The 26,612-nt window shown below is 57.8% G+C and overlaps 1 protein-coding gene across 4 annotated transcripts in view; it reads left to right on the forward strand.

Annotated features, from left to right (window-relative positions):
• Positions 1-24,876, forward strand: part of GRM4 (glutamate metabotropic receptor 4) — a 116,949-nt gene extending 92,073 nt beyond the window's left edge. For 3 of the 4 annotated variants that reach the window (XM_082732350.1, XM_082732351.1, XM_082732353.1), the window contains 4 exons: positions 6,544-6,744; positions 6,952-7,088; positions 10,152-11,087; positions 13,802-17,527. In XM_082732350.1, coding sequence (XP_082588476.1) covers positions 6,544-6,744; positions 6,952-7,088; positions 10,152-11,087; positions 13,802-14,116 — 1,589 coding nt within the window. In that variant the 3' untranslated portion in view covers positions 14,117-17,527. The other variant, XM_082732352.1, reaches the window with a different exon arrangement.
• The last annotated feature ends 1,736 nt before the right edge of the window (positions 24,877-26,612 follow it).

The following is a 26,612-nucleotide window of genomic DNA, read 5'->3' on the forward strand; positions in this document are numbered from 1 at the left end:
GGGATGGCTGCAGGGTTCTTGACTATGCATGAGACATGTGGGAGAAGTCTGGGCCGGGGAGGAGAGTCAGGGGCTTGGTTCAGGCACGAGATGTCTTTCTGGTATGGGAGGGGGAGCTGGTGTAAGCTGGGGGGCCTGGCTGGCTTTGGGATTTGGGGAGTTGCCAGCATATGGGTGGGGCTGGTTGGGAACCCCAAGGGAGGGAATTGATTTGGGGTCTCAGGACTGGCACTGGTAGGTCAAAGAGATTGAGGAGAGGAGCCAGTAGGGAGGCAGGAGGGAAACCAGCGCTCAGGCCCATCACCTGCTGTCAGGCTGGAGGGTAGGGGCAGGGGGAGCAAGTGAGATGGGAGGAAGAATGGGTGAGGGGATTTGGCAGCCTGGAGACTCCTTGGAGAGATGGGCACAAAACTCTGGAGTTGGTCAGGGAAACAAGGGAGAAATTGATGGTGGATGAGTAGGGACAGTGATTTCGAGAAGTTGCATTGTACACAGAGAAAGAAAAAGCGGGATGCTAGTTGGGGGCAGAGGGCGTCAAGAGAGGGTTTTTGTTTATGTAAGTGGGGGAAATGAAGACATATTTCCATGTTGAGGGAAAAGATGCTGAAAGGGGTAGGAGCATGGCTAGGTGACTGGCGGGGCTGGTCAGTGGCCATCCAGAAGTGATGCTTGCTAATTTCAGAGACACAAACTTCTCTGCTGCTATGAGCATTTGCAATCAGAATTCACAGTCATAGAGGGACTTCAGCTTCCCATGTCTGTATTTTCACCCTGGGGTCATGTTCTTGAGGGTCTCTAGGGGCCTGCAGGTGGTTCAAGGTTGAGTCGTGGGCTGTGCTAGCACAGAGCCAGAGGGAATCCCTGAGAGTCAGGAGCCCCTCCTCCTGCTGAGCCAGTCACCTCCCCTCCTCCCAGCTCAGGCGGTGGTCCCCTGGGGGGTCCCACCCCTCCCCTGGTCCCTCCCTCTCTGCCCCAACCAGTCATCCCCGGAGACACCTGAGCTGGCTCTGAGACACGAGTGGGTGGAGAGCTGAGGCTGGGTTTGGGGGCTTGGGAGTTTGGGGAAACATAGAGGGGACCAGGAGTTAGAGCTGCCTCAGACTGGAAAGCAGGTGTCTTGATGGAAGGGAGGGCCCCGCAGAAACAACGAAAGAATGTGAACCTAGGAAAGGGAGAGCCAACCTTGTGATCTGGGGACATGATGGGCAGAACAGGGGAGTGTGGAGCCTAACCCCAGGAGCGGAACTCCCAGGACCCTCAGAGAAACCTCTGGGTTTCAGGGAGGTGACTGGGAGAATGGCTCAACCATGGGTGAGTCAGGAAAGAGGGAGAAGGGCCTGGAAGCACAAAGCTGCCCCCCCATCTGTATATCGGCGGGCAGGCTGACCTGGGCCCCTGTCTGAGTGGGGTGGGTACCCTGTGCTCATCTCATCTTGAAGTGGGGGGAGCCCGCATGAACCAGGCTGTATGCAGGTTGGAGGGGGAGGCCTGGGATGGGGGATCTCTCCCAGTGAAGGGGTACCTGTGAGGAGAGGAAACGGATTAACGTACTTAAGGTGTGATGGTATATGTGTTCTGCCTCTTCCTCCTTAATCCTCCCAGAGGCCCCTGCAAGGTCAGTATCATTACCCTGAATTTATATCGGAGGAACCGACATTGTATTTGACCTGGGTCATCTAGCCATCCACGGCGGAGCCGGGAGCCAGGCCCAGCTGTGTTGGCTGGACTTCAGCTCCTGGCGGGGAGGGGGGGATCTTTTATCCTACTCCCTGGAAGTTTGCCCGAGGGCTGAAAACTGGTGTGCACGTTTGCATATTTGTACATGAACGCAGGCTTCTGCGTGCAGCTGTGTGTGGTGTGTTCGCGCACCTGGGCTGGATTGCACCTGTGGGCCTCTACCTGTGAACAGAGACCGCCGGCACCCCCTGGTCCCCTCAGTGCTCGCCAGCCCCATCTTTGTTAATAGAGTCAGTGCCCCTGGGAGCAGAACTTGGCTTAACATTGAGGGGGGGCCCTAGTGTTTGTTCTCTTTGATGGGCAACCACGAGGCATCCTCCACATCGTCTCCTGGAGGGCTCTAGTGGGATCGAGCCCCACTGATGCATCCATTATCATCTCCCAGAGGAAATACCCGTGGGCCTCTCAGCCCGACCATGGGTGAATCTGGAGGACAGGATGCTTGGATGCATGCCGAACTGGGCGAGCAGCCGTGTCTGTGTTACTTGTGTTTATATGCGTTGAGACATGAGTGTGAGTATGGCCGTGTGTTTCAGTGCCTGCCGGGTTGTGGGTAGCCACCTTGGACGTGTAGCTTTGGAAATACGTGCACGTGTGCGTAATTGATTTTGCCTTCTTTTATGCGAGGAAGCCTCTTCAAGAACTGTGCGTGCGTGCGTGCGCTGGTGCGTGCCTGTGACCACAACGGCTCAGGAGGGTTGCGGTTGGGCGGGGTGAGTTGTGGCGAGGTGATGGGGGAGACAAGAGGAACTCTGATTATTTCAACCTTGAAAACTCATTTCAATTACAATTTACAACCTGCAGACAAAGGCTGCAGTCACCGTAGTAACCGTAGCTGCGGGGTTTGGATGGAGAAAATCCTCTCCCGATGGTTTCTCCGGCTGGCTGTCACCCGTGGCAGAGCCAAACGCATCTCCAGCTCACGGTACCCCGGGACACAATTAGGACATCTTCAAACTGTTGCTGCTGTCATTGCCACCATGTGTCTGGGATTTATCTCCTCCAGTAGCACTCAGAAATGTGCGTCCTGCTTCCTCCCAGAGCTGCTTGGGCCTGGAGCTCCTGCCCACCCAGGAGGGGATTTTCTGACCCCCCACCCCTTTCTTTCCATGACCACTGCCTGCTCTGACTCTGCAGACAGGGATCCTGAACTTCTGATTAGGCCTGGGCCCCAGAGAAGAGGGAGGAGGCAGACCAGGGACTGGTTAGAGGAAGAAGAAGGGGAGGGACGACCGGGGTGGGAGGGTGTGGGGTGGTAGAAATGGTTAAAGAGCCAGAGAGATCCAGGTTCAAATCCCAGCTCTGCCACTTCCCAGTCGGGCCCATCCCCGGTGTGCACAAGCACATGCTGGGTGACAGGGTTCCTGTGGGATCCTGGGTACATCACTTGACCACTCGCAAACTTCAGTTACCTCCTCTGTGAGGGGGCCAGTTCAGCTGACCTCCCCGAGCTCCGGGGAAGAGAAATTCCAGGCATGTGAAGCTCTTGGTGTGGGGTCATTTGCTGAGGAGTCCAGAGTGTGTGGAGAGAGCTGTGCAGGTTATGGGCACAGCTTCGAACATTTGGGATGGAGCATCTCGTCTTTGTTTAACTTGTATTTATGATTCCTGCTCTCCAAAGGGTAGGGCCCTTGGGGGTTGAGGGGTGTCTGTGGAGGGCATGCTCGAGGCCTGGTGTCCCCTTGTTAAAAAAAGGTGCTTTGCAGGTCACCTCACGGTGCATTTTCTCATCCATAATTGGGGCCGGACTCAAGACAAAAGTCAAGGATGTGAAAGTGTGTCGAGAAGTCTCTAAAAGTCCATGGCTGTCATTGTGACAGCTCTGGGGTAGGGATTCGGGAGGGGCAGCCCCGATGGGATGACAGGACCCCAGAGCCCCTCTCGTGAGAGCGTCCCCCTGCAGAGGTGGATTCTCCAGGGTAAGGCTCATCCTCACTCTGGCCTCAGGGCAGACGGCTTGCGAACCCCTCCCTTGGTCCTGGACCAGAGTGGCCCAGAATGGCTACTTCAGTGGGACCCACTGAGGGAGGACCCATGAAGGAGGAGAGAGGAGAGGCTGAGAGCAGCTCAGGTGGGGAGGTGTAATCAGATCCCATTAGCCAGGGTATCCTTGGCTTTGGGAGGGAACTCTCTGCTTTCTGCAGTGGCCACAGCCTCCCCTCCATCCTGGTTAATAATTCAGTCTCTGACCCATAGGAAATGAGGATGTGATGGGAGTGCGGGGTTGTTGAGTAGCGTTTTATGTTTTCCATTTTTCAGGCTGAGGGGAGCGGGACCTGGGGGCTGGGTGCGGTCCAGGGTGGGGCTACAGCCTTCTACCTGTTCCAGCCCCCTCTGTTCCCCTCCCTCTGGGGACAAGGTTGTCACTGGGCTTCTCTCCTCCTTCTCCGAACCTTGTCATCAGGAGCTCAGACAAGAGGGCTGGCTAGTTAAGCTGGAGGATTTGCCTTTCATGTTTATTCCCGTCTGTGCCTTGTCCTAGAAATTGTGTTGACTGATTCACTAGGCTCTGCTGGCCCAGGAGCTCTGAGGCAGGGTTGGACTTACATCCATCTGTGCCCGCAGGTGTCTGGCCAACCTCTGTAGCACTTGGCAAGCACCACGCCTCTCTTTGGGTCTTGTGAATATTAACCCACTAATCCTCCTTAGGGACCCTAACCTGACCCTGTGAGGCAAGTACCATCATCATCCTCATTTTGTAGTGGAGGGAGCTGGAGTCCGAGGTCCAAGGTCACACAGCCAGAGTGGTTGGTGGAGCTGGGGTTCCAGCTCCCAGGTTCAAGTCTACGCCCCCGCAAGTGTAGGGCAGGGACAATGGGTAGTGAGGGCCTTTGGTGACCAGGAGAGAGCCAGGGAGACGGCTCCCAAGCCTGCCTGGCCTCCAGCCCTGAGGCCGCACTGTAAGAGCTGTGGGTCATCTTGACTGAATGGTACCACAAGGACCAACAGGGTATGTGTCCCCAACTGTCCCATCTGAGTGCTGGTGAGTCTTGATCTCTGACCCCGAGATTGGGATAACTGGGGTCAGGTTCTGCCCTTGGTCCCAGGGGCTTGGTGGCCGAGGCAGGCAGGCATATGAAATGTGCCCCCGGCTCTGTGGGAGCCCCGGGCAGGTGTCTGCCTCTGAGGTATCCAAGGGCAGAGATGGACGCAGTGACCTCTGGAGTTCCCAGGGCCTGGAGCTCGCCCAGCCCAGCCCCCACACAGTAGACATGGCTGTGGGCCAGGGGGCTAGGCTGGGGTGCAGCCCCTCATCCTGCAGCCCACTGGGGAATCACTTTTGCAAGGTATGGCACTGGCCCCCTAACAGGGAGGCAGTGGGTGTACATGGCGGGGTGGGTGATGGGGTTAATGTCTTTGTCCTGGTCTCCAGGGAGTTACAGGCTGTGATGGGGGCAGGGCCTACCACCTCAGAAGGGGAAGCCCCAGAAGGGGAAGCCTGGCTTCCCTAGAATTCTTCCCATCCTTTCCCTGCCTCCACTTTGCATCCTCCTGTCCCCTCCTCCTCTCCCCTCCCTGCATTCCCGTCTCCATCCCAACCCCTCTCTTAGAATCCCTTAGGTGTAGAGTGGCACATAGGCTGGGAGCCAGAGTACTGCGATTCAGGCTCAGCACTTGGTGGTTCTGGGACATCACTGGGCTTTTCTGTGCCTCAGTTTCATCTCTGATACGTGGATAATTACTCACCTCATGGCACCCTGGTGAGAATTCAATGCGTTTATATGCATAAAGGGCTTAAAAAGATGCTTAGCATGGAGCAGGTGTTCACTAGACATTAGCAGCCCCTATTCTTCATGATGATTGTTATCCTGGGCCCAGGCTTGGGTAATGCCTCCTCCTCCAGAAAGCCTTCCTGGCCTGCTCTGGCCCAGAGACGTCTGTTGGTTGTCTCAGAACCACCACCCCCCCCCCCCCCGCCACCTTTGACCACTTAGCACAATAACAATGTGGATCAGTCACCTACTCAGTGCCAAGCATTCTCAGTTAAACCTCTGGGGGCAGGATTATGATCCCTTTCTATTGAGAGGACACTGAAGCCATAGGCAGCTGTGAAGCTTGGGCCCAGGGCCTGGGGGTAAGGATGGGAAGCCAGAGCCCCAAGGCCATGGCGTCCTAGGGAGCCACTGCTGTTTGAGTGAGGTGAGGGAGGGGGGTTCCCCACTTGGCAGAACTCACTCACCTGCCTAATGGGGAAGGAGTGGGTGGGGATGATAGTAACTTCTAGTGTTTGGGGCGATTGGAAGCCATCGAAGGCACCAGGTGGCTTGGGTCCTAAACTCTGAGGGATCTGCAGCCAGGCTCTCACCCTCCTGGGGCTCAGTTTCCCCTTCCATACTCTGTGGCGGGGGCAGTGTGCCCTGGCTGGCGTGGCTGCCCATCTGTGGGCTGCCAGAGTGTACCGCTGAGGCACACAGCTCTTGTCCTAGCGATTTCCCAGTGGCTCCTGCGATTGGTCTAGGTCAGGCAGGGGGAGGGCGGGGAGCTTCCACAGCCGTAGGGAGACCCCCTGACCCACAGCCTTCTGAGGGTGATCGTGACATGGGGGCCTGCCCTGGCTATTCTGGGGTCTCAGGGCACAGAGATGGCTGCACAGTGGCGAGGGCAGTGGACCCTCCCTGTCCCCTTGTGGGATCATCCCCCATAAGACCATCCCGGGGGAGATAGAGCTGGCACTGGGCCAGAAGCCAGAAGGCCTACGTGTGCAGAGATGGGCTGTGTCACCTCTCTTGGCTCTAGCGTCCAGCACGGGGTCAGTGAGGATGGTGGGCCTCATGTATGGCCCCCGTGCTGGGCGTTTCGTTGCAGACCGAGAACGCATTGGGCAGGACTCGGCGTATGAGCAGGAGGGGAAGGTACAGTTTGTGATTGACGCCGTGTATGCTATGGGCCACGCACTACACGCCATGCACCGCGACCTGTGTCCTGGCCGTGTGGGGCTCTGCCCACGCATGGACCCCGTGGACGGCACCCAGCTCCTCAAGTACATCCGCAACGTCAACTTCTCAGGTGGCTGTCCTGGGCTGTGCACCAGAAGGGGTCCCAGGGTGCCATGGGGGGAGGGGCTGGGGCCTCTGGAGGGCGAGGGAACCTCCTAAAATGTTCCACGCAGGGGCCTCCCCAGAGGTGTCTCTGCTCTGGGCTCCTGATCCTCCCTGCTTCTTGGTGAGAGCTCAGCAAAGATACGGAGTGTGTAACAGTCACTGGCCCCTACAGGCATTGCGGGGAATCCCGTGACCTTCAATGAGAATGGAGATGCCCCTGGCCGCTATGACATCTACCAGTACCAGATGCGCAATGGCTCGGCTGAGTACAAGGTTATCGGCTCCTGGACGGACCACCTGCACCTCAGAGTAAGTACATGGTGGGAGGGCAGGGAGGGGCCCCAGGAGGGATGGACAGAGTCACGTGTGCCACCCAACCCCTGGGAAGTAAGACCAAGGGGAGGTGGCCGCTGATGGCGAGGACCAGCCCTGACTCCCAGTTTGCTGCTACCAAGCCCAGGCTTCCTTCCAGGCCCCAGTCCAGGCCTCCAAGGGCCCTGAGTGCCGTCCCTCCCAGAAATGGAGGGATAGGGCTGTGGGTTTTCTGCTATATGCCCTTTTCCTTGGCCTGGGGCCTTCCTGCCTGCTGCCTGCTGATGGAGGAAAATGCTGGATAATCTGGACAATTTACCCTGGACTGAAGGGCTCAGCAGGTACAGGGAAGCAGGGAGTTGTGGGGGGATGGGAGTTTGGGGGTGGCGGGGGAGGGCTGCATTGGGACAAAGGAGGACAATGTCTTAAGGCAAAGGGCACCATCCTGTGGGGTTTCTGGTTGGGGGTAGAGGGCTGTTTGAGAGGTTTTCCTAAAGCCGTCAAACTGCATCTAGAAGGTCATCATTTTTCTGGGTATTATGGGCAGCTGGGGGGGGGGGGGTCTTCTCCTGAATCCTCCTAGCTGCATTTTCCCGGCCCCTGATTGTCCCCGGGACATTGCAGCTCTCCCTCTCTGGCCTCAGTGTACCTAGCTGTGACTAGAGCATGTGTTTGGAGAGAAAGGGCCTGTGGTTCATTTCCTGAGAAAATGCCAGTGCACTTGGCCCCGACCTTGCAAGGTGAAGGGGTGAGCCGTGCTTGGGGCAGGCACAATGTGACAACCAGATGGATGGACCAGAGTGGCCAGAAGGCCCAGGCCCATGTCTGGCCTCAGACTCCCTGTTGCCGATCCTGGGAGAGTTGCCTCACGTCCCTGCTGTCTCCTCTTATAGGAATCTCTTCCAGCGACAAGCCCCCAAGCTCCTCGAAACACTTTCTGCCCGTGAGCCCATTTGGCTCTGACAATCTTCTGAGTTAGAGGCAGTATTTCTGCGAGCCCAGCCTGAGGGATGTTCCAAAAGCCACATGGCAGGGCGGGAGTAGAGCCCATTCCCACGGTGATGTTCCTTGGGTTCCTGAAGAGAGATAGACAGACAAAACAGGGCCGGTGGGAGCACTTGGCCAAGGGGATGATATCCCATATGTAGGAGTGTCTCTGTGGGGTCCAGTGAGGGGAGCAGTGGGGACCTGTGATTCAGTTCACCAGCAACATCGGCAGCTCAGCCTTACTGAGTGCCTGCTGTATACAGCACCTGTGGTAAGTGTGGGACCTTACTATATGGACAGCAGCCCCGTGAGGCAGGCACTGTTCTTATCCCATTCTACAGCTGTGGTAAGTGAAGGCAGGGCCTCGGTGTGGGGAGGGCAGCGGAAACCTCCCTGATGATACAAGGCCCCTCAGCCAGTGTGGAGTCGGGGCAGGGGTAAGGTCAGGGGGACGGGACTTCAACTGTCACATCCTCCCCGTTTTCTCCTGACGGCTCAGTTTGGGCTGTGCTGCAGGGGTCACAGAGCAGGCCGGGCTGGGGTGGGGGCCTGAGGAAGAGACTTCACCCTGCCCGCCCCGTCTTCCTCCGGGTCTGAAACTGAGATGGCCTCTCACGGCTGGTGCCTGGGCCTCACTTCCTCTGTCATAGACTCCACAGAGAGTCCAAGGGTCCCCAGCATGCCAGACCTGTGCTGGGGGCTAGACACGAGGCAAGGGACAGGCACAGAGCCCCGCGCCTCGTGGGCCTGAGCTTCTGGGGAAATAGAATTTCTGTGATGACTTCCAAATAGAAGGTGCAATAAGTAGCAAAGGGCAGAGTAGCCTCTTTCTGGTGTCCTTGGATCAGGTGGGGAAACAAAGACTCAGAGAGGTTGAGGTGTTTGCTGCAGGGCTCACAGCCAGCTGGCAACACACCTGTGATCCCAGGATTTACCTACATTTATGGCTCTTTCTATGGGAGCCAGAGTTTTCTAGAACAGTCACCGTTGCCATTTGTTTCCCTACAGTCTCATAGCTCCAGTGGCCAGGGTTGTCCTGCTTCATTGTTCCTATAGGGATTGTGGCCCAGGTTGTTCCTGTGCTCTTTGGCTCTAGGGGACCACATGGCCCTGTCATGCCCAGAGCCACAGGACAAGCTGCTGCCCTGAGCTTTTCCTCCCCACTCCTGGGAGCCCATCTTTGGCTGCCCCTCCCCTTTTCCTCAGCTCTGAAACCATCCCCTTGCCCAAGCAGCTGCTTATTCCTTCTCTGGGAGCGAGGACCCAGCACAAAGGAGCACCTGTCTGGCCAGGCCCCCTGCTCGCCAAGTGTGAACTAGCAGCCGCTCTATTTGGAACAGATGCCTTGAACATGGCTCCCAAGTGTAGTCCAGCTCCCTTTGCTCAGGGCCTGGAGCTCTTCTGCGCCTCTCACTGACTTTCCAGACTTTTTTGCAACACTGAATTTGGTAGGGGTGCCAACACGCCCTGTGGCTCCTTTGTTCGCAGTGACTGTGTCTTCGGAGACATATAACCATGACTAGTGCTAATTTAGAGCAAGATATAAAGAAATTCTAACCCCCGGGCACAGATTCTGTGTCCTCTGAGCAAATCTATCATTGCTCTCTGCTGAGCACAGCTTCCTGTCCCACCCAGAGGAGACACCGTGGGCTGAGCCACGGGGACGGCACATCTCCCAGCAAGCACACAAGTCACCTGCAGGGTCTGGTTAAGACTCAGATCCTGACACAGTAGGTTTGGGGCAGGCCCAAAGGTAGCACTTCCAGCAAGCTCCTGGGTGATGCTGGGGTGGGTCTGTAATCTGGGCTCCCTAGTTCCCTCTGCTTCCCTGTGGGACTCCTGGTTCTCCCTGCCGCTCTCTGTGCTCAGGGTCTCTGTACGGTCCTGGAGGGTTTGGGATTTGCTCAGGATGTCTCCTAGGTTAGCCAGGGCTGCAACATGCAGGTGGGCTTATTTAAGTCCAGCTGCTGGGTCCAGCGGGTCGTTGCCGTGGCCAGGATGCCAGCTGGTGGGGTGGCCCCAGGCAGCGGTTGGCATAGCCTGAGGCCGGCTCCCCTGCGATGTTGTTGCCAGATAGAGCGGATGCACTGGCCGGGGAATGGGCCGCAACCACCCCGCTCCATCTGCAGCCTGCCGTGCCAGCCGGGTGAGCGGAAGAAGACCGTGAAGGGGATGCCGTGCTGTTGGCACTGTGAGCCGTGCACAGGGTACCAGTACCAGGTGGACCGCTATACCTGTAAGACCTGCCCGTACGACATGCGGCCCACCGAGAACCGCACGGGCTGCCGGCCCATCCCCATCATCAAGCTGGAGTGGGACTCGCCCTGGGCCGTGCTGCCCCTCTTCCTGGCCGTGGTGGGCATCGCTGCCACGCTCTTCGTAGTGGTCACCTTCGTGCGCTACAATGACACGCCCATCGTCAAGGCCTCGGGCCGCGAGCTGAGCTACGTGCTGTTGGCCGGCATCTTCCTGTGCTACGCCACCACCTTCCTCATGATCGCTGAGCCCGACCTGGGGACGTGCTCTCTGCGCCGCATCTTCCTGGGGCTGGGCATGAGCATCAGCTACGCGGCCCTACTCACCAAGACCAACCGCATCTACCGCATCTTCGAGCAGGGCAAGCGGTCAGTGAGCGCGCCGCGCTTCATCAGCCCTGCCTCACAGCTGGCCATCACCTTCAGCCTCATCTCCCTGCAGCTCCTTGGCATCTGCGTGTGGTTTGTGGTGGACCCGTCCCACTCGGTGGTGGACTTCCAGGACCAGCGGACGCTCGACCCGCGCTTTGCCAGGGGCGTGCTCAAGTGCGACATCTCGGACCTGTCGCTCATCTGCCTGCTGGGGTACAGCATGCTGCTCATGGTCACGTGCACCGTGTACGCCATCAAGACGCGCGGCGTGCCCGAGACCTTCAACGAGGCCAAGCCCATCGGCTTCACCATGTACACCACCTGTATCGTCTGGCTCGCTTTCATCCCTATCTTCTTTGGCACCTCGCAGTCAGCAGACAAGGTGAATGGTGGGGATGGGGGTGGGGGAGAGTGAGGGCCCCGAGCTGCGGGCAGCTGTGGGGGCTCGCTGGCCTTTCCTTCTGCTCTGGAGAGGACTTCTTCCATGCCTCATTGCTTCCTCTGCCTCTGTTCTCTGGCTTCTGGATTGTCCCTCTTCTCTCCTACCCTTTCTCTTTTCTGGCTTCCCCTTCCCACCCATCTCAACTCTCTCCTTCTTCTTCCCTTCCCTCCCTGCCTCTACCTCTCGTTGCCTCCCTCTCTCCTCTCTGTCAGCTTTCAATCTCTTCTAGACTCTTTCCTGGAGAAGAGACTCTCGCCCTGCTCATCCCCATCTTCCCTGCATCCACTCCTCTCTTCCTTGTCCTCTGCCTGCCCCTCTTTCTGCCCTTGCAGGATCCCCCTGGGTCCCTGGGTGGGGGTTGGATCAACACTCACTCCTCTTCTCCTGGTCACCAAGCCTCTGAAGCCTGGGAGCCTGGGGTGTCAGCTGAGGGTCCTTCCCTCCACCAGCCAGAGCTGCAGACAGGGTGCCTCCTGCTGGCTCTGTCAGGCCATCCTGTGGGCGTGGACAGACCCCAGGGCCCCGTGCACTCTGACCACATCCCCACCCCAGCACTGCCTGGCACCTGCAGGGTTTTATCTTGAAGGACTGAGGGTCACTGAAGCCGGAGGTTAGAGATAGGCAAGGGGTTATTGGGACCAAGGACCCCAGCTCCTGGTCCGAGTTCTATGTTGGGATCTTGGGCATGACAGCTGGCTTCTCCGCCTCAGTTTCTCCATCAGTATGTTGGGGCCATGATCCTTCTCTTTCAGTCATTAAGGGTTGTCACAATCACATGGCCTGATGGGTTTGAAAGCCGTTTACCCCTCTGTGGGGTGGCTGGTACTGAGGAACCCAGGGGAGGGTGATGGGGACTAGGTCAGAGAGATGACAGGACAGATGGTGGAGGACTCAGAGGCTGTGGGAAGGATGTGGGCTTCTACCATCAGTGAGAAGGGAGCCATGCTGGGGTTCTGAGCAGTGAGGGACATGACATAGTGCGGGTTTAGAAGGATCCTTCTGGCTGCTGGGTAGAGCCCTGAGGAAGGTGGGCTGAGACCTGGATGGCCAATGCGGAGGGGACTGTAGCAAGCCCAGCAGGGGGCTGCTGGGGCCGGGGGTGATGGGAAGCAGGGGTTTGTGGATGTGTCTGCAGGTGAGGCGGCTGGATTTGGGACGGATTGCATGTGGGGCAAGAAGTGCAGAGGAGAATCAAGGATGACTCTGGGTTTTGGCGTGAGGATCGGGAGGAAGGAACGTCTGCACTCTCAGGTGGGGAAGAGCACAGAGGAGTCTGTTTGGGGGCCGAGATCTGGCGGTCCTCTGGATGTGCTAAGTTTGGGGTGCCTGTTAAGAGGTCCACATACTGTTGCTGAATACACAGGGCCAGGGTTCAGGACTGAGGGCCGGGCTGGAGCTGGAGCTGGTGTTGTCACCAGCCCATGGCTGGCATTTGAAGCTGGAGCTTGCCCAGCTGTGAGCTACTCAGGATCCTTGGCTTTCAGTGAGGCTGCTGCCAAGGCCGTGACGGATGGGGTGCTTGTCATGGACCTGACACTCTACCTGATGGTCCCTATCCACAGTAGCAGGGTAAGGTGGATAGCACTATCCCTGTCTATAGATGAGACACAGAGGCACAGAGAGGCCAAGTGACTCATTTGAGATCACACAGCCCATAGGTAGCATGGTTGAACTTGACCCTGCTGTGCCTAACTCAGGAACCCCCTCCGCAAACCCAGTCCACACTGCCCCCCTGCAGCCCTGGAATACCTTCCTGCCCTGCAAGCCTCCTTGGTAAGGGCCACCTCTGCTCCAAGAGTTCCTTGAGGGCAAGACCTCTGCCCTCCATGCTGAAACCCTTGACCTGGCCCTGTAAAGGCCTGTAGCCTGCCTTCTAAAGGTGGCCAGTGGGCTGAGGGGCTCTGAGAAGCAGACATTGGGGTTGGCAGTGAGGGCCCTGAGATCAGAAATCAGGTTTGGCTCCATGTCACCCCACAAACCTGAGCCAAAGCAGCCACCAGGCCTAGCTTGCCCTGTGAGCCAGGTTTCCTGCCCCCACAGGCCTACGGGAAGCCCTCCCTGCTGAGGACAGGTACAGTCGGAGCCCGGTGGCCCGCAGTGCCCAGGGGGCCCACAGAGCCAGCAGGGGAAGCCACCCCACATTGTAGGAAGCTGACAGCTTGAGAAATTTTGGCAACACCAGGAGTCTCCTTCCCCTGCCTCCTCAGGGAGTAAAGGTGAACAGCTAGAATGCAGACAACATGCTGGCTGAGCCCCTGATTCTGCCTTCCTATAGTTTCCTCAGTGGGGTTCCTGCCCTTCCAGGGGGCTGTCAGACCCTCCCTCCTCCAGCTGCTGAGGCCCCGCCTCCTGCTCAGCCCCCACATCTCTCCAGGCTACCCGGACTGCCTCTAATTTCTTCCTTTTTAGGAGGCTCCCTGAGTATAGATGTTGAAAAGGAACCTCTGAAATGATCTCTCCTGAGGCCCAGAGAGGCGCAGAGGCCCTTACTTGCCTGGGGTCACACAGCAGGCTAGCCTCTCAGCCACAGGTGATCCTGCTCTGGTCCTGATCATGGGGGACATGGGACATGACCTTCCCCTCTGGGCTTCTGCATAAGGAGGGGCCGGGATATGAGCTCTTCTCCCACCCCATGCTGGGACCCAACTTCCTAGAGGCACAGGCCACCAGGAGCTGAATCTCTGAATCTCCACTGGGCTCTGCCAGCCCTGCAAACAGGTAGAGAGAGAGAGGGGTGGGGCCGCGGCGGGGAGTTGTGTGGTTACAGAGGTGTGTGTGCCTTCTTGTGCATGGTTGGTGGTGGCTGGGTGGTGTGTGTATCTGTGTGCAGGTGGCTGCGTTTGTGTACACTGGGTGGGGATGGGCAGGTGTGTACATTGAGAGCTTCATGGCTGGGATGCATGTGGGTGTGCAGACGAGTTGCATGTGCCTGGCCATGTATGTGCAGATGTGTGTGTGTGCACTTGTAGGTGCGTATTCAGGTATGTGTACAGATATGGATGAATGCGTCTGGGTGCCTGCATGCGAGTGTACCTAGGTGCATGAAGGGAGTGCATGTGTGTGCGTACACGTGCCCCCTGGCATGAGTCTGAGTCACATATGAGCGCACAGCTGTGAGTTCAGGGATGTGTGTGTGTGTGAATGCAGAGATGCATGTGTCTATGGGCATGCGTGTCTGTGGGTATGTGGGCGTGCCCAGGCTTGTGTGCACATGTGTGTGCAGGGGCTCGTGGCGCCCATTTCCCCAGCAGGCAGGTGGTGGCGTGGAGCGAAGCAGTCTGTGCTGCTGGGCTGAGCAGGTGGATGGCTTTCCCCATGCTAGCCCCAGTCGCCAGGGGTTATTATGGCCGCCGTGCAGCACTACCCAGAGCTGGGCACAGCATGCTTTCTCCACGGCATGGGGTTCCCACTTAGCTGCTCTTGGGTGGGACCTAGCCACAGAGGCTGACCAGGGGGTGGGGAGGTTCATTTCTCTGGTTTGTACAGATTCCGAGGATCTCTGTGGCCACTAGGATCAGCCTGGGCCAAATCGCGGAGCAGGTAGATCTCCTCGGCACCCCCAGGCGGGCCCCTTGGACCCTCTGCCCAGCAGGCCTCACAGGGAAATGGGAGACTCCTCATCTCCCTCTACAGCAGCTCCTTTCTGTGCCCTTTGCCCCACCTGCGGTTACCTCTGTCCACGCCCATCAGACCTAGCTCTGACAACCTCTTTGCTCTGGGGAGCAGCCACTTGTGAGGCAAAGGCAGGATTTCTTGCAGAGGACAGAGTGTAGCCAGGGCCTGACCAGAAAGGGGGGCAGGAATCCAGGCACCCCCATCTGGAAGACAGGTTGGCTGGGAAACAAGACGAAATCAGATCCTGGAGGTCACCTCTCAGGCCACCAGCCTTGGAGGGCTGCATCCGTACCTGGGCCTTATCCCTGGGAGTTGGGGGTGTCTGCTGGGTTCTAGAGGTTTTAGAGGGCTGCTCCTTCTTTGATAGAATCAGCATGCTACTACCTCTTGGTCACAACGTGCGCCTTCACACAGGGGGCTCTGGGACAACGTGTGAGCTGGTGGGAGGGTGGGAGTTCCAGACCCCAGAGCATGGAGAGGGACTGGGGTGTGCAGCCTTACTTGTGCTTGCACAGGGCCGGCTGCCCCTCAGCCTGGGATGGCTAGACAAGCCTCCGAGGCCCCTGCTGGAAGGGCAGGGCCCCAGCAGGTGGGGGCAGCTCGCTTAGGTTGGATTGGTTTATGCCCCATCTTGTATCTTTGCAAAAAGGTTCCATTCTGAAAAGCAAAAGAGAACACCAAGGATTGTACTGTTTTCCGCGTTCAGGGCTGGCCCTCTGATTTTCAGGGCCTTATACAGAAAGAAAGTAAAAGCCCCTTTCTTGTTCAAAAATGATTCAGGATTTAAGATGGTGACAGCAGGGCATGGAACCACATGTGTGTCCCTTGGGCTCTTCTTCTGCCTGTGTTAGTGGGGGGGTCTAGCATCCCACAGTGGCTCAGGGCAGAGTGGAATCTCGCCCCCAACACAGGGCTCACTCTGTCCAGAGAGGGGGCCTCTCTCCCTGGTTCCACCAACTCCGAATGGGCCCGAATGCACGCCCCACCCCCCAATCAACAAAGTGTGGGCAGAGGGCCCAAGATGGATATCTGACTTGGAAACACAACCCCGACACCCAAGAACCATTTTTAGTCTCCCCTGTGAGAGGGGAGACTGCCCTCAGGGAGGCCCTGGTCTAATGAGGGAGACGAACCCTCACCCAGGGAGCTCCCAGTCCAATGGTGAAGGTCCTGAAAACAAGCGTCATCTTGATTAGCCCAGACCTTCATCACTTTCCCCATGGTGTGGAACCTGTCCGCCCCTCCCCCACTGCCATCAGCCCCATCTCAGGGGGCAGGAGAGGTAGCCTATACCCTCCTACGGGCCAGTCATGCTGGGAGGGAGTGCTGTGGTACAAGAGTAAGAATATGGCTTGCACGGGAGGACAGGAGATGACTGTGTCAGATGGGTGTGTGTTGACTGGGGACCAGGCTCTCATTTCCCTGGGCTTGTGACAGTTTCTGAACAGTGACAAATAAAACCACTTCTCCACACTCCCAGCCTCCTTCACAGAGCTTCACAGTCTGGGTTTGGCTCACCTCGTGGGTTGGGAGAGGTAGCAGCTCTCATCCCATTGCACTGATGAGTAAACTGAGGGCTAGAGAGGGCTTGAGACTCAGGGTCACATCCTCTTTCCTTTCAGACCCCAGGGCTTCTCCAGCCTCTCTCTCAAAGGACAGCTGGAAAGACAGCCTTCAGATCCAGGTCATGAATCATTTTTAGAGAAGGGCAGATGGGACAGAGTATGAGAATGGGTGTCATAGGGGGTCAGATAGAGCTGGGATTCAGGGAGAGCTTCCTAGAGGAGACGACACATCAGCCAGGCCCCCAGGGAGGGGGCCCAGATCAAGAAATGGAAGATTTAGGGGGTAGAACATTTCTTGCCTTCCCCATGCCCAGACCTGGGGGCTACAGCCCAGGTCTCCTCTGGCTGCACGGAGGTTGAGGGGGGCTGGCGGGACAGCAGAGGCCTGGAAGACTGGGAAGCGTGATGGAGGAGGCAGGGAGGGGACCCCAGGGGGCAGTGGGAATTGTCAGGCCCTGCCTGGAAGGCCCCGCTATTGAAGAATGGATTATCCGACACCCAGATTAATGGACTTTCATTTTGCTAAACATCTGTCACCGTTAGTGCTGGCGAGCGAGCGTGAAATGGGCTTTGACTGTGCCGCCATCGCCATATCTCACTGGGCGCTGTGGCTCCCGTGTCAGTGGCCTGCTCTGCACAGGGCAACAGTACAGGTTGCAGTCACTGAATGGGGACCTGGTCGAGGGGCTGTGGCATGGCCCCTGGGAGTTACCCCAAGGCACCAACAGATGTTCATCTCACTCCCAGCCCTGTGTAGCGGGATGCTGCTGGGAGGGTCAGCTGTGGTTCCCTGAGGGCCCTTCTTTAGGGGTGCTACCCCCACATGGCATGAAGCAGTGGGAAACACTTCCATGTACGTACGTACCATGGGCTGGGCATTGTTGTATATAGGATCACCATTTACCAAGGCGTTTCATTCTCATAGCGGCCCTATGAGGTGAGTATTATAGCAGCATGCCCACATGGGGAAACTGAGGCACAGGGTGGGACTTGTCCAAGGTCACAGAGCTAGAAATGGTGGAGTCAGGATTTGAATCCAGAGAGTCTGATCTAAAGTCCCAGCTCAACACCACGACTCCCTTCTGCCCAGTCAGTGGGACATGGGGCAGGACTCCCAGGGTCTGTCCCCCTTGTGTCTGTTCCTGGGGTCGGGACTCTGAGGCTGGGGCAGAGCTCTTTCTGACGCCGCCCCTGGCCCACCTCCAGCTGTACATCCAGACGACGACGCTGACGGTCTCGGTGAGTCTGAGCGCCTCGGTGTCCCTGGGGATGCTCTACATGCCCAAGGTCTACATCATCCTCTTCCACCCGGAGCAGAATGTGCCCAAGCGCAAGCGCAGCCTCAAAGCCGTCGTCACCGCCGCCACCATGTCCAACAAGTTCACGCAGAAGGGCAGCTTCCGGCCCAATGGTGAAGCCAAGTCTGAGCTCTGCGAGAACCTCGAGACTCCTGGTGAGTGTCCGGGTCCTCCCCTCTCCCTCAGGGCCCCACCCAGCCTCTCCTCCTTCCCGGAGAAGGCCAGCCCCCATAACCGGGACCCTGGCCACGTCCGTCCCTAAGCCCATTTTCTGGGGTTCCTGGGAGAGCCCTGAGGCCACAGGTGAGTGGGGATTCTCTCTTGAGGCGCCAGGTTAGTGCCCCTCTGCCCCGCCCCATCTTGGTAACCAGGAGAGAACTTCAAGGTCCCACCCCACCTAGCCTTAGCTGCACACTTCCAGGGATCTGACTGCCAAGGGTGAGGCTGTGGGGGAACCTGGTTCATGCAGGGTGATGGGGGCTCTGGGATTTCTCTTCCCTGGGACCAAGATCTGGGCCTGTGCCCTCTCCGTCCCTCTGGGAGAATGGGTTGTCTGGAGGGCCTCTGCTTTCTGGCCCTTTAGTGACCTGGGCACAGAGGCTCTGGTGCCTGCCTGGCCACGCCCTAACAGGGCCCTGAGAGATGGGGACCCAGGAGGTGGGTCCCCAGGATGGGTAAGGGAAGAAGTAGGTTGGACGGAGGGCCTCCATAGGCCTCAGTTCCCCAGAGGCTGGGTGTTCCCAAGGGATGGTTCAAGGAAACCTCTGCAGTAGAGGGTCATGCTTTGAGGGGGACCTCAGCATCTGAGGGGCAGGCCCAAGGTCTGGGCCTGGGCAGGAATGTGCATGAGGGAGTGAGGCCGCCATCTTTGCCAGCTTCTCTGGTCCCCCTCTCAGCCAGCCCTCTGTGAGAAGAGATGGAGGGGAGAGAGGGGCAGGGCATGCGAGGGATGAGGGTGCCTCGGGGGCGCCAGTCATGGTGGCAACCACTCCTTGAACCCTGATTGTGTGACACACAGCCATGCGACCTTAAAAGGCAAGTTATTTATCATCTGTGTAATACAGATGAGGAAAGGGAGGCTCAGTAAGGTTAGGGATTCATGTGGGTCACATAGTCACCAGGTAGCTGGGCTGGACTTGACCTTCACGGTGATGTCCCTATTGCTTCCTTGGAGATGGAGGCCTCTGCCCTGGGGTGAGCCATGGGGTCTCCCACCTGTGGGGTGGGCCTCCACTCTAGCTGCTCCAGTGGTTGGCGGGGGTGAGACGAAAGGGTAGCCGTGGTCAACCCTGCTCACTGAGACCTTGGCTCCCTCCCTGGATATCGTGCAAGTGTCCAAATAGTTTATGTGGCAGCTTCTGCCTCCCCTGCTCTCTGAAAGTCCTGGGTGGGGGGCCTCCCACTGGTGGGGAAGGAGAAGAAGAGCCCCTCCCTCTGGGGAGACTCAGTCCTGGTGGGACCTGGGAGTTAGTACTCAGCTGCTTCCCTTTCATCCTGGGGGAAAGGCCAGAAATGGACATTGTTGATGGCAGCAGGAGGATTATGGGCTAGACTACAGGAGTGTCTGGAGTGCAGGCTCTAAGAGGAGGCCCTGTGTCACTGACAAGGAGGTCAGGAGACCAGGAGACCTAGCCTCCTTTGTTTGTTTTGGCTGGGGCAGCACCTCTCATAGGCTCCCCCACCTCGTGGCCCTGGGGAAACATCTTCCCTCCCTTTCTCATCATGGCTCCCACGTGTTGAGAGACAGCCATCTGTGTAAAGAAGGGAAGTCTCTTCCTACATCCAGACAGGATTTTTCCCACCCAAAGCCCTCTGCTCTGTTGAGTGCTCTTCACAACAGTCCTGTGAGGCTGGGGTGGGGCTAGATGTTTGATCCCCAGCTGAGGCCCAGAGAGGGTGAGTGACTCTCCTGAGGTCACACAGCAAGTCGGTGGCTCGCTGGCCCCAGTGTCTTTCCTTTGGCCCCAACTTTACATGGTCTTCCTATCTCTGGGGCCCCATTCTCTGTGCAGAACAGTATAGGTGGCTTTTGACATGCCTCCTTCTTTGACATGCTGAAGACCATGTGTTGCCCCCTTGCCCCCATCTTCTGCCAGATGACCTCTGGTTCCAATCCTCCCAGAGCTCCCCTTGGACCTACAGCCCTAGGACTCCCTTCAGGGGCCCCCTGGGGCCTCCGCTCTGAGATGGGAAGGGGCCTTGTCCTCCCAGGATGCCCCATCTCTGGCCTTTTGTGTCTAGATTTGCAGAAACCCCAAATGCAGCCCCTCACCAGACCCTTCTGTCCTGAGCAGGGGCCCCTCCTTGCTCCCCACCCCACACTCCTGCCTTCAGTTTTCCTCCTTCCCATGGAGACTTACCTGTCCCGGGTTCCACCCTCCAGGCCCTACTACCCTGTTGCAGGCAGGTGTGTTAAATGAGCTCTGCTCCAGGGCTCGTCTGAATGGGGCATGAGCCCTCCAGGGACCATGGGCATTTAACTGGAGATAACACCCTAACCCCAAAGTGTGACCCTCATGGTGCTGTCACTGGCCAGAGGGAACCAGAGGGCAGGGCCTTCCCAGACAGCTTTGATGGCTCCTTACTGACATGGCATCTTCTGTCTCTGTTGAGGTTGGTCCCATGGGGACAGGGTAGAATTCCCACCCCTTCCCACCCCACCCCCCACCAGACAAGGAGGGGAATGGAGGCCCAGGGAAGGGAAACGCAGGGTTCCCAGCAAGGGAACCTTCCTGCAAGGGAAGGACGAGAGCTGTTTGCTCCCTCCGTCCACCTGTGGGAGCCAGAGGCCAGGACCCTTTGTCACCACTGTCCCTTAGCTTGGCGATAGCAGGAGCTGTGGGGGTGCTGGGTGGGAGCCTGGTGATTAATTCTGGGGATGCCAGAGTGAGGGGGTATGAGCAGGGAGAGTGGAGAGATGTCACTCCTGTGCAGCAGGGCCATTTTTCACTCTGTCACTGGGAGGCCACGTATCTTTACACAAACAACAGAATAAATAATTCAGGGGCCTGATTGTGGGTAGATTGGGCACAGAGACACAGGGCGACAAATGGGGGCTGTCAGCTCTTGCTTGCCACCACCCAGCTAATTATTATCTGAGGTGGCAGGGCTTGAAAAACAGCAAGGGTCTGTCACGGGCAAGGCATAGGTTTGGGGCCCTTGGCTCCTGCTCTGTGTCCCTCCCTTCGGGCTGAGGATGCCTCTGGAGCATCACTGTCCTCATCCTGTCCTCATTGCTCTAGTTATTTCAGCCCTGCCCCTTTGCCCACCACTTTGCAGGGTTCCCTCCACCTTGTGGCTGAGAGCCACCCAATGTACAGATGAGAAAATTGAGGTGCTGAGAGGTTCAATTTGTCGGAAGGGCTGCTTGGCAGGTGCTGCGACCCACTGTACTGGGGAGGGCAGGACCGGACCCGAAGCCTCCTGACTCCCAGCCACAGTGGGAGAGTCTCACAGTTAGCTCCCGGTGGGAGGGGCGGGCGGGCAGACTCACTGCTCCCATTTTCCAGATGGTGAGACCGAAGCTGCGCTGAAGGACTCTGGGGCCCCTGGCTTGTAGCTGAGGGCTGAATGCACTTCCAGGTTCTGGAACCCAAGGACTGAATTTTCTATTGGAAACAGCTCTGTTCTTAGAGGGACGGCAGGGCCCAACTGTCCCTAACCTCCCTGCCATTTTCCTCCTTCTGCCTGCGTGGGTGCCCCTGGCTCCAGGGGCCTGTTTCCCTACAGCTGGTGGAGGTTTGGCTGCCCCTACTGCTGTTTTCCTTCACCTCTGAGCCAGGCTGCTGGCAGGTTTGCAGGTTTGGAGACTCAATTTTATCAGTTCACCCAGGGGGTGATGGAGCCCCGGGGAACTGATTCAGCCGCTGCCTCTTTTTCTGATCGTGCTGGAGAGAGTGGGGTGGAGAGTGGGGCCGGGGGAGGCCCTCAGGGAAAGAAGTCTGGGCCAAAGGGCCACTGAGCTCTTTTGTGTTACAGGTGGGGCCTAGGAGGGCGAGGGAGGAGCTGCAGGAGGTCACAGAGGGAGGGGGTCAGAGACTCCTGTCCCCAGAGTGCTGATCTGCACAGCGCCCCTGCCCCCCTTTCAGCACCTCTGCCTTTGTGTCTGGGCTCCTTTGCCCAAGTCTGTCCAGCCCAGGACCCTCCTGGATGCTGTTCCCTCAAAACTGCCCTGTCCATGGTCCTTCTCTCGTGGTCACCAGCACCCTGGAGGCAGACGGGTCATTTTAGAAATGAAGGTGGCAAGTCTTGGCATGCTTTGTAAGCCTCCTTCTGAAGTCATGGGCCCCGTTTCCTCCTGCCACCTGTCCAGGGGGAACCTGAGACTTGCAGCTTCCTGGCTGCAGCCCAGCCAAGTGATTGTCCATGTTCTGTTTGCGTATTTCAGCTGACAGGCAGCTGAACTACTGTATAAGGCCACCCTCTCCACTCAGGAGAAAGTTCTTCCTTTAGCTCCCCTGTGTTTCACACCTCATGTTGCCCTGCTGGTCCTACGAGGTACCCCTCTGCTTGCCCCACCCCCCACAAGTTCGCTTCTGGTCACACTTGATGGACCCTCTGGGAGTGGGACCCAGAAATCCTGCCTATGTCGGTGGGCTTCTGGCTATGCTGGTGTAGTGGGTGGGCAGGCCTGGGGACCTGGGTCTCTTCCAGCGGCTCCCAGAAAGGTTGTGCTGAGGCTGATCCCTCTCAGTGACTGCTCTGCCCCCGAAAGGCATAAGAGGGGAAGTATGGGAGAAACAGTTTTAATCAAATGACATGCAAATCAAATGACACACAGCCCTTCCACTCCCACGTCATTAGCAGGAATGTCATCCAGCAGGGAGTGTGGGAAGTATGGTCTTAACTCAGCAGTTGTGGGCCCAGCGCATGGGGTAGAGGATCAGAGAGTCCAGCCACACTGCTCCCCCTCTGTGTCCTCCATTCCGGGCTGGACGCCCTGGGTGAGGCTGGCAGGGACGGTCCTTTTCTGGGTGGAGAGGCCCCTGATGGAGTGTTAGGCCAGCTTTGCGCATTAGGGCACCATAACTATCTCCTGTCTGGCTGCCTCCACGCACCAGCACTTAGCTCCCACCCCACGCAGCAATTCTGACCTTCATGACTCATCACTGAGCTGTCCCCAGCCATGCAGGGAGACCCTGGATCCTGACAGGACAAAACTAAGGGCCTGGCCAGGCTCCTCACCCAACTGGCCTCAGTGCCTCATTTGTCGCAGGAGGGTGGCCCTTATCTGGCTTTGTCACTAGGCTGCCATGAGGTTTGAACCCCATCTGGGTGGAGGGAGGGGAGGTTCATGCTGGAAAGAGACTGTCACCCAGCTGGGTGGGGGGGGGGCCCACACGGGGCTGAGACTGGGAAATGAGGGTACCCAGACACAGAGGCCAGGTCCTGGTGGTGGCTGGCCCTTGCTCAGGGTGCAGATAAGGGAGACTCAAAGCTGGGGTGAGACAGGGACACCTAGAAATGAGAAGGGTAGCCATACTGAGGCCTGATGGGACCTGGAGGTCTTCCATCTTCCTTGAGTGAGGGACTGGGGCTGACTCAGTCGGAGGGGCCTCCTGGTCAGCTAGTCAGTGTCTAGCCTCCAGTGGCAGGGCCCGGCCACTGGTTCCATCATTCATTCTCTCTGTCCCGGCTCTCCACTCCCATCCCCTAGGCTGCCAGGCTCTGTCTAATGTCTGTTTTTCGCATGTGCTCTTCCAAGAATGTGTGCTGTGGACCTGAAATCCTTCTGTTGATAATACTTTAAGGCTATATATAATTAATATCACAAATAAAAATGATTCTCCTCAAGTGTGGTGGAGTCGGGAGGTGGCGGAGACTTTGTTGGGGGCAGGGTGTCGGGGGACCCTCCCAGAGCAGTGGGTTGGGAGGGAGGGCCCATCAAAGGAGGGATCCTAACTAAAACGACAGAGTGAGGAGGGCAGGGCCCTCCAGGGAAGCAGCCTAGCTTCAGCGAAGGTGTGGAGGTGGGAAGGATGTTCAGACAGGGGATGGGTTCAGGGAGTGGGGGAATTTGGTGGGGGTGCGGTTGGGGGGATGAGGCACTAGTTGCGGTGGGGGGAGTGCAGAGTAGGGGAAGGGAAGTGGGGAAGCAATGGGATGGGTGGGTGGGGCCACCATTCAGTTTGGGGGATGTCAACAGCTTGGTTCAGGGGTCTGGACCTGATGCTGTGTGCAGGGCAGTGACTGTGCAGAAGGGGGGTTTGAAAAAGCCTGCCCCTGATGTCTGGGTACCCCGGTCTCTCTCCTTCCAGCACTGGCCACCAAACAGACCTACGTCACCTACACCAACCATGCAATCTAGCTAGGCCACCAGAGCCGAACAAGAGGAGGAGGACCTGAGACACTTGTGGCTGACGCATTGGGCCAGGGCCACTCCCAGGGGCCCAGCTGATGTCTTGCCTGCCCGTGGATGCCCACGGACGCGGCTTGGTGCTGAGGACAGCAGAGCCCCCGGCAGTCACTGCTGGGCAGCCTGGGCAAGCCGGGCAGGTGACAGGAGGAGGACAAGAGGCCGGGCCGGCTGCAGGCCACCCCAAGAGCCTGCATCTTGGACCATGGCCCCTCCCAGCTCCCAAATGACAGGGGCTCAGGCTGCGTGGGCCCCAGAGCTGGTTTTCTCTCTCCCTTCGTCTCTGCTGTCGCACTGGTGACTGTCCCAGTCTGTTTCCATCCCTGTCTTTATTTTACCACTGCCTTTTCTGCGTCTGCACCTGTCTGTGTGCTCTGCTTTTCCCTAGCTGCTTTCTTTCTGCCTCTGCCCCCTCTTCCTCCTGCATCCTCCGTCTCCAGGTCTTTCCAGTTTTTTTCTCTTGTGCTCCCCTGGGTCTCCCGTGCAGGTTTCTTTCCAGTCCTCAGCCCCCTCCTCACCTTCATTACATCCAGCCCTTGCTTTCTCCCTGCCACTATCACCCCCATTCACCAAATCTTACATGTCGCAAAATAGAAAAAGAAAAAAAAATCCAAAACGCAAAAAAAGCCAAAACAAAAACCAATCTCAAGTGTGTTGCCAAGTGCCGCATCCTCCCGGTGGCCTCTGTGTGTGTCCCCGTGGCCCGCAGCCTGCCCGCCTGCCCCCTGCCCGTCTGCCGCGTGTCCTGCCCCCGCCTGCCCCCCGCCTGCCCCTCCTGCCGATGACACGGAGTTCAGTGCCTGGGTGTTTGGTGATGGTTATTGATGACAATGTGTAGCGCATGACTGTTTTTATACCGAGAACATTTCTAATAAAAATAAACACATGGTTTTGCACCCTGCCTCCACAGCTGCTGAGGGTCCTGCAGGGGGACCCCTGTCTCAACCTGCAGCGGGAGAGCCTGGAATTGGAAGCAAGGAGAAAATGGGCAATGATGGAGACCGAGGGCTCTAGGGTGGTTAGAAGCTATCTCTGGGGCTGGCATGGAGTGGGAGCACAGGACAGCCCTGGGCAGGGAGGGACCAGGACTTCACAGCAGATTCCAGAAATCAGCCCCTGGTGGTCCCCTAAGGAAGGAGCATGTTCTATTCCTGTCTCCTGCCCTGCAGCCCCTAAGGTGGTACTGTTTCTGCCTTGCCTCTTCCCTGCCTCACATTCCTCACACCGGGACTCTGACCCCCACCCCGTACCCCGAACCTCTCCTCTTTCCAGCCTGGAACCTCTCTTGAGAAACTGGCTTCCAGGGCTCCCAGGCCCCACAGCCCTCCCCTCCTGCCTGTCCTGTCTCCAGGTTACAGGTGCTAGTATGCTGTGTGTCTGTTGTGAAGACTATCTGCTTAGACTCAAGCTGGGGGTGGGACACAGAGCACCCACTTCGTGAGGATGTCAGCCACTGGCCAGCGGCAGGTGTGCGAGTGTGTGTTCTCAGCAGCTGGTTTCCTCTGCGGGTTGGGAGGTGGGGAGCGGGAAGCATTTGAGGGGCTGGGCCCTGCCAGGGGTAAATTACAGAGCTGGTGACACAATGAGGCCACAGGCAGCAGCTGAAGCCCAGGCTTCCTGAGCCGCCCCTTCCTGGGCCCCCCCTGGGACCCCACGCCCCCTCCCTTCCTGGCCAGCTGACTGAAGTGCGGGGCTGGGAGGTCAAGGGTCTGGAGGGCCCTGGGTGGGGGAGAGCCAGGCTGGGACTGGGTGTGGGAGGTGTGGGTGGAGATAAGGCTGGTGCATAGAATTGTGCCATGGGTAGCACCCCATGGGTGAGTCATCTTACTACTGGGAGACGATGGGTGTCACCCACACCTCTGTTCAGGAAATCAGGTCCCCTGGAGGGTCTGTGAGACTGTGCATAGGTGGAGAGCATCTACCCTATGCTCGTAAGTGTTTGTAAGGGAAGGAGGGGGAAAAGGGAGTTTCTCACTCATTGTCTTGCTTTTGCAGGACAGTTCCTAAGACTGCACCCCAGAAGAGAGCACCCCAGTGCTCTAGCCTAATCAGACAAAACTAGGTTGTCAGACCAAGAGTGTTTGCCAGAAGCTCCCAGGCCATGTGTGTGAGCACGTGTGTGTGAGCACATGTGTGTGTATGTGTGTGTGCACACGCACATGCACATGTGTGTGTGTGCACACGTCCACATGTGGTGGGGGAGAATCACCTTCTTTCCAAGGGGCGTACTGCCCCCTCCGCTCCCCTCAGCCCCCAGAATCAGGGGAGGCTCCTAGTGGCCTTTAGACCCATCAGACATTCCTGAGGCTTGGTGTGGTCCAGCCTGCCCCGAACTCTAAGAAGGGCAGGTGGGGAGGAGGCACCCAGGCCCTGCCTTCACAGGGGTACCAGTCAGATGAGACACAGCCCCACCTGTAGGGACTGCCCTTTCTGAGAGAAGAAGCACAGCCTCTCCCTCAGGGAGCTTCCAGTCCAATGGGGGAGACACAGCCCCAGCATATTTCTATAGCCTAGAAATGCTGGATATCCCAAAGTAACATCCTTATGAGAATAGGGTGGGTTAAGTGGGGAAGCCTCGGGTGGGGTGTGAATTCCAAGCAGCTACATTGCGGGGAAGGGAGGAGAGGTGTGT

Source organism: Mustela nivalis (genome assembly GCF_964662115.1).
Source record: "Mustela nivalis genome assembly, chromosome: 5".
Taxonomy (NCBI): domain Eukaryota; kingdom Metazoa; phylum Chordata; class Mammalia; order Carnivora; family Mustelidae; genus Mustela; species Mustela nivalis.